We start from the raw sequence: 15072 nt of genomic DNA on the forward strand, positions 1-15072 counted from the left end.
AGCCCAGGAAATCGAGTCCAGCCCAGGCAAGATAGTGAGGCCCCCATCTCACTATCTTAGCTGGGTATGGTGGTGCACGAATGTAGTTCCAGCTACTTGGGAGGCTGAGGTGGGAGGCTCATTTGAGCAGGGGACGTCAAGGCTGCAAGGAGACGTGATCACACCACTGCACTCCAGCCTGGGTGTCAGAGTAAGACCCTGCCTCCAAATAAATAAATAAGTAAATAAAAATATTAGTACCAACCTTTAACGCCACTCAACTGATTGGTATACAGAAGTGTATTTGCTTGATTATATTTTGTAAACAACCGCCAGAATATAGATTCCTCCTTTGAGCACAGTCCAGTCACGGTGTTCTTTAACTCTTCCAAGTGCACCAAAGCTGACAGGATACAGTCTAACCAACAGAGAGCATGAGCATTTTTCCACTGGACACATAAAGTCTGGGGAAATGATGTACATTTGCTCTCCAATGGCATTTCCGGTTTAGATGTACATCCTTCATTTTGAGGGGAAGGTCCGTCAGTTCCAGAGACATCAACTGTAGCAGGATCTTTTGTAGTAGCCATGTCAACAGTATCAGCTTCCAAAATCTCATTTCGCTCCAAAGAATCAGCTGTCCTAATTGGATTCTGTTGACCACTACTATCAGGTAAGTTTGATGAGCTTTCATCACATACTTCTCCATTATGCTTGCTGTTCAAAATTTGTTCACCATCAATAACAATATGATTTCTAGTCTTTTTGGAATTTGCTAAAAGAAATGAATCTTTATAGCTGCTTTCCAAACTTTTCCTTTTCTGAGGCTTATGTGGAGTGTGACATTCTTCTGAATCAGGAGAAATTAGGTTATTAAGTGATTTAGAGCCCAAAGGATAGATGCACTGGAAAATAAAAATAAAATGATAAAAATGACAAAAATTCAAATAACTTCGTTTTATAGTTTTCATATCATGAAAAACGTATAGAATTTTAGCATTAATTTGATGACAGGTTATATTTATACACATAAATTTGAAAAAATTAGAGACAAACTACTTAATCAAAAATTTGGCCTCCAAAAGAATTTTTCAGTTTAATTTGAACAATCAAGGGTTTAATCTGAGTTACACAAGGGTAAGCTAATAAGGAAAACATATTTTTGCTTTAATAAAAATCTAATGTTAAGTGAATTTAAAATTTTCAACAATGTAAAGAAACACTCTACAATGAATGTTACTCTTTTGGGACAGACACTACATTACACTACACATTTTAAAAGTATTTTCAAATTAAAAGTGCATGGAGTAATTTCTATGTTTCCTATATTTTGAAACTGAATATGCATCTCAGAGCACTGCTGTTTTACATCTTTATTGGGTTTAGAGTCCAACTGGCTGAATTTTAATGACTTCATCAAATCTTACTGTGCATTAATACAATTTCAGTCAAATAACAAAAATGTAAATATATCACTAAAAGAATCAACGGATCTTTCCTAAGTTTAAAAACTACCAGAATATTTTCAATAAAAGATCTGCTTTTAAAATATGCCTTATTTTTCAGGTGGGCATGGCAGTACACTCCTGTATTCCCAGCTACTTGGGAGGCTGCGGTGGGAGGACTGCTTAAGCCCAGGAGTTGGAGGCTGCAATTAGCTATGATTACCCCACTCTATTGCTCCAGCCTGAGCAATAGAGCAAGACCCTGTCTCTAAAATAGTAATAATAATAATAAATTAATGCCTCATTTTACACAAGTATGGTAGACTACTATCTTGATGGCCCTCCTAAGAACTAGAGAACTACACCTCCTGGTAATTCATGCCCTCCTGCAGCCAGTCCCTGCACTGTACAGAGTTGGTTTGGCCATGTGACTAGCTTTGATGGAACATTAGCACACATGATATACATAGAGGCCTGATAAGCACTGGCTCAAGAGGACAAGCCCTTCTTCTGGAACACTCCTTCTTAGTCCCAGTTATCACACTGTGAAGAGCCCAGTTGGCCTCATGGAGAGAACCTCATGGAAAATAACTGAGACCCCTGGCTGACTACTTGAGCTCAACTGCCAGCTAGTACCAACTGCCAGCCATGTGGACATTTCAGCTGTCCCAGCTGACATGGTATGATGTGAAAGAATTCCTTAGTCAACTCACATAATCATGTGAAATAATAAATGAAGCCACTAAAAATTTTTTTTGAGACAGGGTCTGGCTCTGTCATCCAGGCTGGAGTATAGTGGCACGATCCCAGCTCACTGCAACCTCTGGCTCCTGGGCTCAAGAGAACCTACAACCTCAGCCTCCCAAGTAGCTGGTACTACAGGCACCTGCCAAGGTATTTTCTGTAGAGACTTCACTACATGGCCCAGGCTGCTCTCAAACTCCTGAGTTCAAGCAATCTGCATGCCTTGGCCTCCCAAAGTGCTGGAGTTCCAGATATGAGCTACCATGCCCAGCCACCATTAAAATTTTTGAGCAACTAAGTTGCAAGGTGATTCGTTTCACACCAACAGGTAACTGAAATGCACTAAATCCGCTCAGATAGCATCTGCTACCAATTGAACATTACTCTCATAATACTGCACTTACTATGAAATTCTTTAGTATAAATGGACAAGTTCTAGATTCTTCTGACCTTCCAACTAGCTGCAGTCACCATCAACTAACAACCTGTCAACATTATGCTTTGAGATTACTTCCTAAGTCCTATCATATGTCAGAAAACTGAGAATCCTTTAAAAATAGCATATATGTATTCAAAGCATCATAAAAAGGTACATATACAAAAAAACCTCTAAAGCAGAATCTCGAAGAGATACCTGCACACCCACATTCATTGCAGCATTACTCCCACTACCCAAAAAGTGAAAGCAACTCAAACATCTGCAGATAAGTGAATGGATAAAGGAAATGTGGCATACACGTACGGTGGAATATTATTCAACCTTAAAAATAAGGAACTCCTCCTGTCCTTTGCAGGGACATGGACGAAGCTGGAAACCATCTTTCTCAGCAAACTAACACAGGAACAGAAAACCAAACACCGCATGTTCTCACTCATAAGTGGGAGCTGAACAATGAGAACACATGGATACAGAGAGGGGAACATCACACACCGGCGCCTATCTTGGGGTAGGGAGGTAGCGGGGTAGGGGAGGGACAGCATTAGGAAAAATACCTAATGTAGATGACAGGCTGAGGGGTGCAGCAAACCACCATGGCACGTGTATATCTATGTAACAAACCTGCATGTTCTGCACATGTATCCCGGAACTTAAAGTATAATAAACAAACAGAAATACACTGGAGATTAAGCCTTAAAAAAAAAAAAACAAAAAGTAAGGAACTCCTATCATATGCTACAACATGGATGAATCTTGAGGACATTATGTCAAGCGAAATAAGCCAGTCACAAAAAAAGGCAAATACTGCATGATTCCATTTATATGAGGTACTGAGTCAGATTCATAGAAACAAGAAACTAGAGGCCGGGTGCAGTGGCTCAAGCCTGTAATCCCAGCACTTTGGGAGGCTGAGGCAAGAACACCTGAGGTCAGGAGTTCGAGACCAGCTGGCCAACATGGTGAAACCCTGTCTCTACTAAAAATACAAAAAAAAAAAAAAAAATTAGCCAGGCATGGTGGCATGCCCCTGTAGTCCCAGCTACTCAGGAGGCTGAGGGAGAACTGCTTGAACCCACAGGCAGAGGTCGCGGTGAGCCGAGATCGCACCACTGCACTCCAGCCTGGGCGACAGAGCAAGACTCGAGACTCCGTCTCAAAAGAAAAAAAAGAAACAGACACTAGAATGGTTGCCAGAAGCTGGGGGAGAGGAAAATGGGAAGTAGTTGTTTAATGGGTACAGAGTTTCAGTTTTGCAGGATGAAAAAAAGTTCCAGAGATCTGCTGCACAAGTGAATATACCTAATACTCCTGAACTCTATACTTAAAAATGGTTAAGATGATAAATTTTTTTACAATTTAAAAATCAAAACAAATTTTTTTAAGAGAAAAAAAATCCTGAGCTGAAAACGCTTTGTGAATCTCAAGCAGTCAAGATCATGGTATATGCATCCTACTTACACCTCTACTTTATTCAAAACAGTAATAAACCTTTGGTTCCAAAGGAATGTACATTTAAAAAAAAAAAAAAAAGAACAAAACAGTAATAAACCATAAGAGGCCCCAGAACTGCAAAACTTAGTGATTTCCACCCACACTCTTTGCAAGTGTCTTCACTGACTTTTCTTTATATAATCTGTGCTCCCACCATAGGCCAATCTGGAATATAATTTGTCCTTGCCCTGATTTTTCCCTTATAAATTAATTATTTCAGATTTTTATCTTTATTTTTTCTTTTTATAAAATTTTGTTGCCTCTTTCCACATGTTCTAAAGATTTATATTTCTTTATACCTGACTTGTTTCTATTTACAGTGAACAGTATCATTTTTATAACTAGAATAAAACTTTTAAGCTGTCTTCAAAAAAGTCATAAAAATATACACAAAGCATTAGTATTTTAGCCCAGCACAACCATCTAGTATCATTTAAAATCCAATGCTGAAAAATACCTAATCCTGTCTCTTTCACTGAGTTTTGGAGTAGCTTAAGCAAATTCCTGTACTTATTCTTGTGAAATAGAAGAAAGGAAAACATATCATGTCTTCTTATATAAGTAATTATCAACAAGGTATGGCCAAAGACAAATTATAATAATAATGTATTCATTTTACAAATGGAGAAAACAAAAGAAGTTTTCTTTGATTACTTAACCTTAATGATTTAAAAACTTTATTATAAATTTCATGGGTTTTTTAAAAAGACTAATAAAATGTTCCAAAGTAAACGCTGAATGATAGACTACTCCACGAAAAAAAAAAAAGTTAAAACTTCCTACTGTTTAAAAACACTTGAGAGTTTCAATTTGGTATAATTTTGGACCAGTCTTGAATATTAGTGTTTTTCACAAATCAAGGAACATTTTAATGTAAAGACCTGATTAAAAGGGGTTTTCCAAATGGTTCTTTGCAATTTATAGCACAGTAAACTCCAAATTTTTTTTTTTTTTTTTTTTTTTTTTGAGGCGGAGTCTCTCTGTCCCCTGGACTGGAGTGCAGTGGCCAGATCTCAGCTCACTGCAAGCTCCGCCTCCTGGATTTACGCCATTCTCCTGCCTCAGCCTCCTGAGTAGCTGGGACTACAGGCGCCCGCCACCTCGCCCGGCTAGTTTTTGTATTTTTAGTAGAGACGGGGTTTCACCGTGTTAGCCAGGATGGTCTCGATCTCCTGACCTCGTGATCCGCCCGTCTCGGCCTCCCAAAAACTCCAAATTTTATAACAGAACTCTTTGGAAATAATTTGATTCAGAGGACTTATACAGGGATCAGCAGAGTTTACTGATAAAAGGCTAGATGATAAATAGATTTTATGAGCCGCATAGTCTGTGACAACTACCCAACTCTGTTGTATGCAAAAGAAGCCATGAACAATACATAAATGATTGAGCATGGCTATGTTCCGGTAAAACTTTATTTATGAACATTGAAATATGAATTTCATTTAATTTTCACTTATTATGAAAGGGTATTCCTTTTTGTTGTTGTTGTTTGAGACAGTCTCCTCTGTCACCCAGGCTGGAGTACAGTGGCTCAAATCTTGGCTCACTGCAACCTCTGCCCCGGCTTCAAGCGATTCTCCTGCCTCAGCTTCCCAAGTAGCAGGGATTACAGGCACATGCCACCACACCTGGCCATTTTGGATTTTTAGAAGAGACGGGGTTTCACCATGTTGGCCAGGCTGGTCTCAAATTCCCGACCTCAAGAGAATCCACCTGCCTCAGCCTCCCAAAGTGCTGGGATTGCAGGTGTGAGCCACCGCACCCGGCCCTTCTTTTGATTTTTTCTGGCATTTTTTCTTTTGATACTTTCCTAACCATTTAAAAAACATAAAAATCATCCCTTGCTTGTGCATCATACAAAATGTTTGCTCACCCCTGGTGTAAAGCAATCTACTTCATAAAGTACACTGGGCTCTCATTGCTGACTAGAAATTAAAAAAAAAATAATAAATTACTCACGTTCCTTTTAATATTTCCAAAGTATATACTTAAAATTCTTGATAATATATTTTTTGCCTTACCACTTAAAAAAGAATGCTTCCAAAACCAAAAGTCCGGGCCAGGCGTGGTGGCTCACGCCTGTAACCCCAGCATTTTGGGAGGCTGAGGCAGGTGGATCACCTGAGGTCAGGAGATCAAGATCATCCTGGCCATAGTGAAACCCCATCTCTACTAAAAATACAAAAATTAGCTGGGCATGGTCGCGCATGCCTGTAATCTCAGCTACTCAGGAGGTTGAGGCAGAAGAATCTCTTGAACCATGGAGTTGGAGGTTGCGGTGAGCCAAGATCGTGCCACTGCACCCCAGCCTGGTGACAGAGCAAGACTCCGTCTCTCAAAACAAAACAAAACAAAACAAAACAAAACAAAACAAAAAAACAAACAAAACTAAAAATCCATGTAGTGCGTCTAACTTCAACAGCCAAAAACCTACCTCCTGAGGACTAGGACTTCTCTATTCTTACGGTCCTGATCTTCTCCCCAAAACCTCGCTCTTCCAGGTCTTCCCAGTTCAGTAATTAGCGATTCCATTCTTCTAATTTTTTAAGCCAAAAATCTTGGAACCATCCTTGATTCCTCTTTCCAACCCCATATTCCAATCTTTCAGCAAATCCTGTTGGCTTTACCTTCAAAGTATAAATAAACTCCAACCATGCCTCAACACCTCTGCCACCACCCTCTACCCCAGAATACTGCAACTGCCTTTGACTAGTCCAAAGGGAAAAAAGCTTTTTTTCCTTTCTACTTATCAATCTAAATAAAAAGAAAGAGAGAGGAGCTTTTAAAAAGAAAGTGACATTTAATCAGGAATAAAGTATTCCAATGGGAATACACATGCCATAGTAAACTGTGTTCAGGGAGGTAAGGGAAGACAAAAGGTTTTAAAAGGAAAATGAGGAGGATCACATACTTGTTTTGAGATAATTACTCTTGGCTACAAGGATCAATAACAAGGATGACACCAGTCCATGGGTGGACCAGGCAGTTGTTGAGCAGATGTTCTTGCAGAAGTATCTTCTGTGTAAGTGATGACAGTCTTTGTGCAAGGCTGTGGTTTTTGCAGTCTTTTGGGATATTTTGGTATTTATGCATGAAAGGTCTCTCTTCATAGCCTTTCCTGGCTCTATTTGTCTTTTTTCTTTTTTTTTTTTTTTTAAATAGAGACAGGGTCTCACACTCTGTCATCCCGGCTGGAATGCAGTGGCACAATCATAGCTCACTGCAGCCTGGACCTCCTGGGTATGGGACTGTGCACCTGTAGTCCCCCTCCCAAGTAGCTGGGACTACAGACGCACACCACCATGCCCAGCTAATTTTTTTTTTAGAGACAAGGCCACACTATGTTGCATAGGCTGGTCTCCATTTCCTAGGATCAAGCAATCCTCCTGCCTGCCTCAGTCTCCCAAAGTGTTGGGATTACAGTTGTCAGCCACTTGCCTGACCAGGCAGGAATTTTTTTTTTTTTTTGGAACACAAATGACTCCATGTGGATTCTGACAATTTTCATATATTCTATCCTCCCAGCACACTTTTGTGACCAGAGGTGTGGGGGCTTTTTCCCCACACCAAGCAATTCTCCAGAGGACACCAAATGGGTATCCTATAATCCAATTCCATTTTGATGTTATCTACCTAGAGACCATGTCAGATCCTACAGGTTGAGGGCTCAGTTCCACGACTCCCTCCACTTCAGATGCCAATCCCACATCCAGAACACCAGTATATCTGACTGACTGGCTACAAAGGTTCCCACTCCCGCTTCTTGGGCATAACTAGTTTGCAAGGACGGCTCACAGAACTCAAACAAACACTTACGTTTATTGGTTTACCCTAAAGGATACAGATGAAGAAATGAGTAGAACAAGGTATGGGGCAGAAGAGGTATGAAGCTTCCCCCTTCCTCTAGGCATACCACCTCCCACATGGCACCGGCCCCTCCAGCAACCCAGACACTCATGGAATCCAAATCTTGGTATTTTTATACAGCTTAATCTCCAGCCCCTCCACTCCTCTCCTGGAGGCCTGTGGGTGGGGCTAAAAGTTCTCACTCATTAATTCTCTAACCATGTGGGCTTTCCAGCTACTTGCCCCATCTGAGGCTATCCACGACTCCATCCTAAGTCACCACATTAGTATGAACCCCAGTGTGTTAGCAAACAGGCTCATTATGAATAACAGGACACTCTTGTCACTGGGGAAATTCCAAGAGTTTTAGCTCTGTGACAGAAACCAGAGGCAAGGACCAAATATAATTCATATTATACTATAACTAATCTCCCTGCTTTAGGTCTTGCCCATTACATATATTTTCAACAGTGTAGCCACAGTAATGCTTTTAACACTGAAGTCAACTTATGTCACTCCTCTGCCAACATCTCTGCCATGGTTCCTGGTTCCACCCATAGTAAAAGCCAGAAAGCTTACAATGGCCTATAAGACCCTACTTGGTCCAGCTCCCCCATTATTTTTCTGATCCACCTTCTATCGCCCTGCTGGTTTCATTGCAGTAGCACGAATATCACAGGCAGCCTCCATTCTCTCAGGGCCTCCCTGGAACTTGCTTCCCCTGCCTAGCAAGCTCACTGCTCTTCACCTCTTTCAGGCTTTTGCTCGAATTTCACTTTCTCATTGAAGCATTGCCCTCACCAACTTAATTAAAATTGCAAACTCCCCCTACTTTGGCATTCCAGTACCTACTGCCTTATTTTTCTCCACAGCACTTTTTATCACATGACGCAGAAGCACATACTTGTTTATTGTCTTTCCCACTCTACGACATAACCTCCTTAAGGGCAAGAAATTTTTGTTTTATTATTGTATCCTAACATTGTATCTGGAACAATGCCAAACAGTAACACTCATAAAAAAATTATTGAATATATGCATAAAGAAATTTATATTTGTAGACATGCCTGGGATTACTTTACTTCAAGTTATACCCAGCATAAGTATCTATTAACAACCACGTGATTAAGTCTAGTATTTTCCAAACCTGGCTGGCTGATGATCAGACTCATCCTCAAATGTTACAAAACCACAGAATTCTGGGCCAACTCTACTGAATCAGCATCTGGGGTTGATACTCAGAAATTTATTAAAAGCACTCTAGGTAATTCTGATGAACTGTTAATTTTTTGCTGGAATAAACAGATCCAAAATTAGAAGTCTGTATTCCAACCACAGCTCTGCCACTGTATCAGGATCTTATGTTCCTAAACCCTCTGAAATCCATCTATTTTCTTATTCATGAAATAGGAATACAAATCCTGCAAAGTTCTGAGAATTAAATGTGTATGAGACAGTCTCATAAACTGCCAAATACAATAAAATGTGGAGTATTATAGAATTTAATGAGCTGCTATATAAAAGCTGTACCAGTGGGTACAAATTACTGTAATTTTAAAAGCTATTTAGAGCTTCTAAAAGGGTCTTTTAGAATTTACAAGATTCTATGCTCTATTTGGTTCAGAGTATATATACTGGTTTTAGACTAACCAATTTCCAAAATAATCTTCCAGGTACATTAGAGATTCGCAACTTTTCCCATCAGTTGCAAAGATAAACCAAAGAGATGCAAGAGTAACTACTATATGCTAATAGCTAACAAGGACCTCCAAAAGGTTAAAAAAAAGAACGTGAAATGTATTTTCTCCTCTCTCAAGTCAAACAGCAATAAAAACAAAGATCTTTATGCAACCAGGGAAAGGTAGGTGGAAAAATAACATTGTATACCAGACAGACTTAGAAACTGAGATTACATATTAAAAATCCAGCCTCAAAAACAAAAAATGAGTAAACTTTTAAAAAAAGAAAAAACAAAAATCTTATATATACTATATAAGATTAATACTTTACCTGCAGATCCTCACACAAAAAGATAGATTCTTGAAAACTAATTCGGTAAGTCTTTAAGGCTTTTAACTTTCCCTTCTCTCTACAAGCAGGGCAATACCCATCTGATGGAACTTTAGCTGAATCATAATTCTAAAAGAGAAATAAAGCAAATTAAAATATAGACATTCCTAGAATATATCAAAATATTAAAAGTTAGATGGAAAAGTAACCAGAAAAAATTATAATTTTCTATTGCAAGTATCCTGGCAAGATATTTTCAATATGGCAAATAAAAGAAATGCATATAAGCCTTTAAATACAGCTATTATTCCAAAAAGAATTATGTTATGGTTTTAAATATTAAATATTAAATGTTAAGAATAGCATCAATTTTATTTGCAAGAAAAAAAGTAACATCAACTACCAGGCAGAATTTATGTACCATATTTTCAAAGAACAGTAAATCATAAGGTCTATGTTTTATTTCCACTTTCATGTATCAATAAAACACAAGAGAGGTAAACACATTAAAACAATCTTTCGCCATTACTGTAAGATTTCCGTGGAAGACACAATTTTTTAGAAGTTAACTGGTAACATCAAAATTGAATTTAAGTCTCAAAAATACAGAAAAAAAAAAAAAAAAAACTTTGCACTCAGGCAAAAAATAAGTTCACTAACTTTTCCCAAATACCCCACCATGTGGAGTGAAGATATCCCTATATCAGTCCCTGGTCCAATCACTGGCAAACCATTTCCAATCTTCGGAGAATCCATCATTCCGAGTCATTGGCTAATTTATGTCACTTGAGACATGTCAATATCACTAACGATTTTTTCAATGAACCCTGGAAAAAAAAAGTCAATAAACAATTAAATAAAAATTCTATTTACTACAAAAAAGAACCATGCTATTTTACAAGACATATATATTAAGTAGATTTTGAGGGCTATATGTCCTGGAATAAATATATTCTAAAATTATAATCTTGAAGTGAAAATGATACCTACATTTACAAACCTAGCAAATTTGTGCACAGAGGGCAGTGACCAGTTTTCATAGCAGACTCATTTGTGAACAAATTAAATAAAACCTGTAGTACAGGTAGCTACTATTTAAGGCAAACTATATTGACCAGAATTTGAAAACCTAACTTCTTAGACTCTATGTACACTTTGAAACAAATATGCCAGCATTATACAGAGAAAAACCCCAGATCCGTCGTGCCACTATCTGACAGGAACAAAAGAAACAATGAACCATCTATTCCATACATTCCTATTGTTTTCAACTACCAAGAACATTAATACTTCATCAATTGGGAAAAATACTACAATACTACTTATTAAAAGCTGCTAACAAATTATTATTTGTAAATGATCTAATTTACACATTTAACTTCTTTTGTTATCAGAACAAAAATATAAACACCATCCTAGTACAAATTACATTATGTGGCAAGCTTGTTTTGAGCTTAGTCCCATGGCGTAGAACTACATTTAATAGAGTAAAAATTATGAGAGACCGGAGCTCAGTGTAAGCAAAAAATAATTAAGAGTATTTTAATTGTGGGTTTACAATTATAGGAAAATCAAATACAGGAGACCTTTAGGGCACAGAAGAATTACCACTTAGCAGAAATGTTGTAAAATAATTCTAGGCATAAGTCTTTCCCAAATCCGAATCCATGATTCTATGACAGCCATCTCCTGGGAATCGATGGCTCATAATTCACTTTAAAAGCTAATTATGCTATTCTGGTTCAGCTATATAAACTTCACAAACCTTTCAAGCCAAGGAATAACTTCAAAAATAAAAGTGCTTTTTAAAGAAAGTATCAGTGAATCTTAATTTTCTATTCCTGAAGAAATAACCATAAGACAGCGTTTCTCAACTGCAGCATCACAGATAACTTTGACCAAATAATTGTTTATGAAGGCTGTCCTATGCACTGACGATGTTTAGCAGCGTCACTGACCTTTACCCTCTAGATCCAACAGCCAAAAGTTTCCTGACTTGCCAAATGTCCCCCGGTAGGCAAAATCACCCCTTCTGGTGAGAACTACTGATGCTAACTTTTTTCTTTCTTTTCAGGCACAGACAACTTATTACCCTTTGGCTGGTTCTATTTATAATCTACTTACAAAAGGGAACAATGTAGGAGTCAAACGTCCATGGTTCCTGCTTTGCAGGCTTTGTACCTGCGGATGTTGGTTCCGAAACTTACTTGTAAAATTAGTTTCTTCTAAGAATTAAATGAGATAAAGCATGTAAAAAGTTTAGCACCTGACAAATTAAAGCTACTATTTGGTGCTCATGTTATACTTCATTCTGCGTAGAGAAGCAGTACACGTGCCATCATTCTGCGGTACTCTCAAATAGGAAACTAGTAGGCTATGGACCTTGAATAAACTGTTTTTGATGAAAATTTCCAACTATCTGAGGGAACCTAGAAAACTTTCTCAAATCAAATGGTTTTCTCTTTGTCTCTCTCAATTATAAAATATAAAGAGCCTCCAAATCTGCTCTCCTGATTCCGTCACCCAACATTTCAGCGGGAAAAAGATAGGTTGGTGGTTGAAATCCTGAATATATAGAATCCCCCAAAAGAAAATTCATTTACTACCAGAGGTTTATTTGCCATATGGGGGACATAAAAAAAAAATACCAGAGGTGGGCTCCCCAGGTCTTCTTTCAAATACAATTCAATTTGACTTACATACAAAATCCCGGGGTGGATTTTACAAGTTAATTTGACCCTAAGTAGCTGCTCTTCCTCCCTTCAAAAACAATCTGCTCCTCCTTCCCATATTTCACTTAAATGTGGGCGTCTCCATCCTTCGAAACACACAGGCTAGAAAGTCTGAGTTGTTCCCTATTCCTTATTTCCCTCTTCGCACAGTAAGTCACCAAATTCTGTGGACAGTTCTGTGGAAAGGTCTCAAATCTCTACCTCTTTCCCTTCCATATCACTGTCAAAATGATGCCTCCATAAGATAAGTCTAAGCCTGTCAATGCTTAGCTTAAAATTCTCTATTTACTCCAGCCTGATTACAGCAAAGTCCGTCAAAACAGCCCAATATAACCTAAAGGTAGTACTATGACCTAAAGCTCATTGTACTGTGAAAACAACCCAGCTTTCCAGTTCTATCTTCCTCAGCTCTACTTCACCCCCAGCATCTTTCTTCTAATATCCCCTTTTCATACTTCTGTGGGCCACCTATACTCCAGAAGCCTTAATGTGAATTATTAGCCAAGCATGAACCCAGTTATATAGCACAATGAAAGTGTCAAGCTGGCCGTGGGAATCGCAGAAAGTATGCAATTAAACTTAATTCACACTCCTGTGTGCAAAATGGAGAAACCCAGGGAAACACAGCTGTTCGAAGAGGGGGCCTTATACCCACCCATTTGAGCTTGCCGAGCGAGTAGGCTCGGCACGTGAACTGTCAAGAGCGAGGCCACAACCGACCTGGAAGCCGAGGAACAGGGTCGGCTTTCTGCACCCAGCCCTGTCTGGTACCAAACCCAACTATCTTGAATCAGAGACTAACAGCACCAAAGGAGGTAAGTTTCAACACCCAACCTAAGAAGCCCCAAGAGGCGCAGGGTCCATTAACCCTGCCCAACTGAACGCTCGTTGGAAAACGAAAACAAACTCTGGTTTCTCTTCAGCGTTCACCTCTCTGAGCCCAAACGGATCTGTAAGTCCAACTCTATACTTTAATCATCAATCTTTCCCACTTGAACCTCGTCCCACCCCAGCCCATCCTTTCAGCGCGCCGACTACCCCATAGGTCATCCCAGCTCTGTCTCTTTTCCCAATTTCGAGAGCGGAAAGAAACCCCTCCCTCTTCTCCGTTACCTGCCGCGGGCACTCCCCTTCTTGGTACCGGGTCGATCGGAACTCTGGTTCCAGCTTGATCTCCACCCTAGTTGCAACGTTCAACCCACGTTCCCCTCGGACTGCTCCTCCCCCACTCGCGTCTCCACTAGGAAGGCGGCTTCCGGCTTCAGTCCGCGGCAAAAGAGTCCTCCTTCCTGCTGCACGCAGGGCCTGAAAGAACGGATGCGTGGCGGGGAAGGTGAAGACGTGAGCACTTCCGGTCGCGCTCCGCAGAGGCGTGGCTGTCCGCCCTGTGGCTGCAGACGCAGTTGCGACTGCGGCGACGAGGAGGGGCGGGGCCGGTGGTTGTTGAGCCCGCCATGTGTGAGTGGCTGGGTTTGGGGAGGCGACGTTTCTGGAAGCTGCTGGAAAGCGCCCGAGTGGCGGAGGTGGCGCCAGCGGCCAGGGGGTGGGGCGTGATTAAAACTAGTGCGCGGCCTGCTGCGGAGGGATTACGCTGAGGAAAGAGACCGGCTTCTGCGTCGCTGTTCCGTGGTCCGCGCGAGCGTGATCGGGAGCCGCTGGGCCCTGGGGTGACCCGCGGAGGTGGGAGAGGGAAGGGCTCCCGAAGCTGGCCGGGGTGCCATGGAGCCTCTCCGCCGGCGCGGCCTTCACAGCTGGGTCGCGCTGGGCATCCGTGGTCCGCTCTCCCCAAGCCTCGGTGGAGCCGAAGCTGCCACAGAGTGCATGTTCACAAAGGGTCATCACACACGGAGCTGCCCCTCCCTGTCTCCCTAGAGCCCATCTTCGAGGCCAGGGGCTTTTCTACCAGGATTCTGGGGTGTTTCTCCTCCTTTCCTCCCTCCCAGATCTTCTCACGGTAAGGGGAGCAGCGAAAGCACAGGGACTTTGCATTCCACGACCCGTTCTGACTAGTCAGCAGCCGTTCTGTCCCTGCTGCACTAATTCCAGCTGCCCTGCCTTGTTTTAACTTCAGAGAAAGGGGGAGTTCTCATTTGATAAGTTTAAGCCTCTGCTTTCGTAGGAAGGTCATGTGGCTTAAGGGACATCGTGACCGCGTATGCTATTTCTGCCTGTGCATTCTAAATCTTGGGGGCAGCATATTCCAGAAGTCCTTTTGGTCGATTGGTTATGTGTCCTAGGATAACATTTTGTAGTTTCAGACCATTTCTTTACAGACTAACCACAATTGGTATTTTGGAGTGTGGGGTTTTTTAGTCGTCTCAAACTAAATGATTACATTCTGGAGTAACGTTGATAATTTGGGTAGGGTGGTATGGAGGAAACA

General features: G+C 40.6%; 1 protein-coding gene across 2 annotated transcripts in view; it reads right to left on the reverse strand.

Moving 5' to 3' along the window:
* The window catches only part of USPL1 (ubiquitin specific peptidase like 1), a 43162-nt gene extending 29086 nt beyond the window's left edge, over window positions 1-14076 (reverse strand). Inside the window, exons 1-4 of one of the 2 annotated variants that reach the window (XM_010367082.2) lie at window positions 13803-14076; window positions 10618-10784; window positions 9958-10086; window positions 245-884 (exon numbers count right to left, since the gene is read on the reverse strand). In XM_010367082.2, coding sequence (XP_010365384.1) covers window positions 245-884; window positions 9958-10086; window positions 10618-10716 — 868 coding nt within the window. In that variant the 5' untranslated portion in view covers window positions 10717-10784; window positions 13803-14076. The remainder of the gene's footprint in view (window positions 1-244; window positions 885-9957; window positions 10087-10617; window positions 10785-13802) is intronic. The other variant, XM_030922458.1, reaches the window with a different exon arrangement.
* Window positions 14077-15072: the final 996 nt, after the last annotated feature.

Source organism: Rhinopithecus roxellana, chromosome 18 (assembly GCF_007565055.1).
Source record: "Rhinopithecus roxellana isolate Shanxi Qingling chromosome 18, ASM756505v1, whole genome shotgun sequence".
In the NCBI taxonomy this organism is placed as follows: Eukaryota; Metazoa; Chordata; class Mammalia; order Primates; family Cercopithecidae; genus Rhinopithecus; species Rhinopithecus roxellana.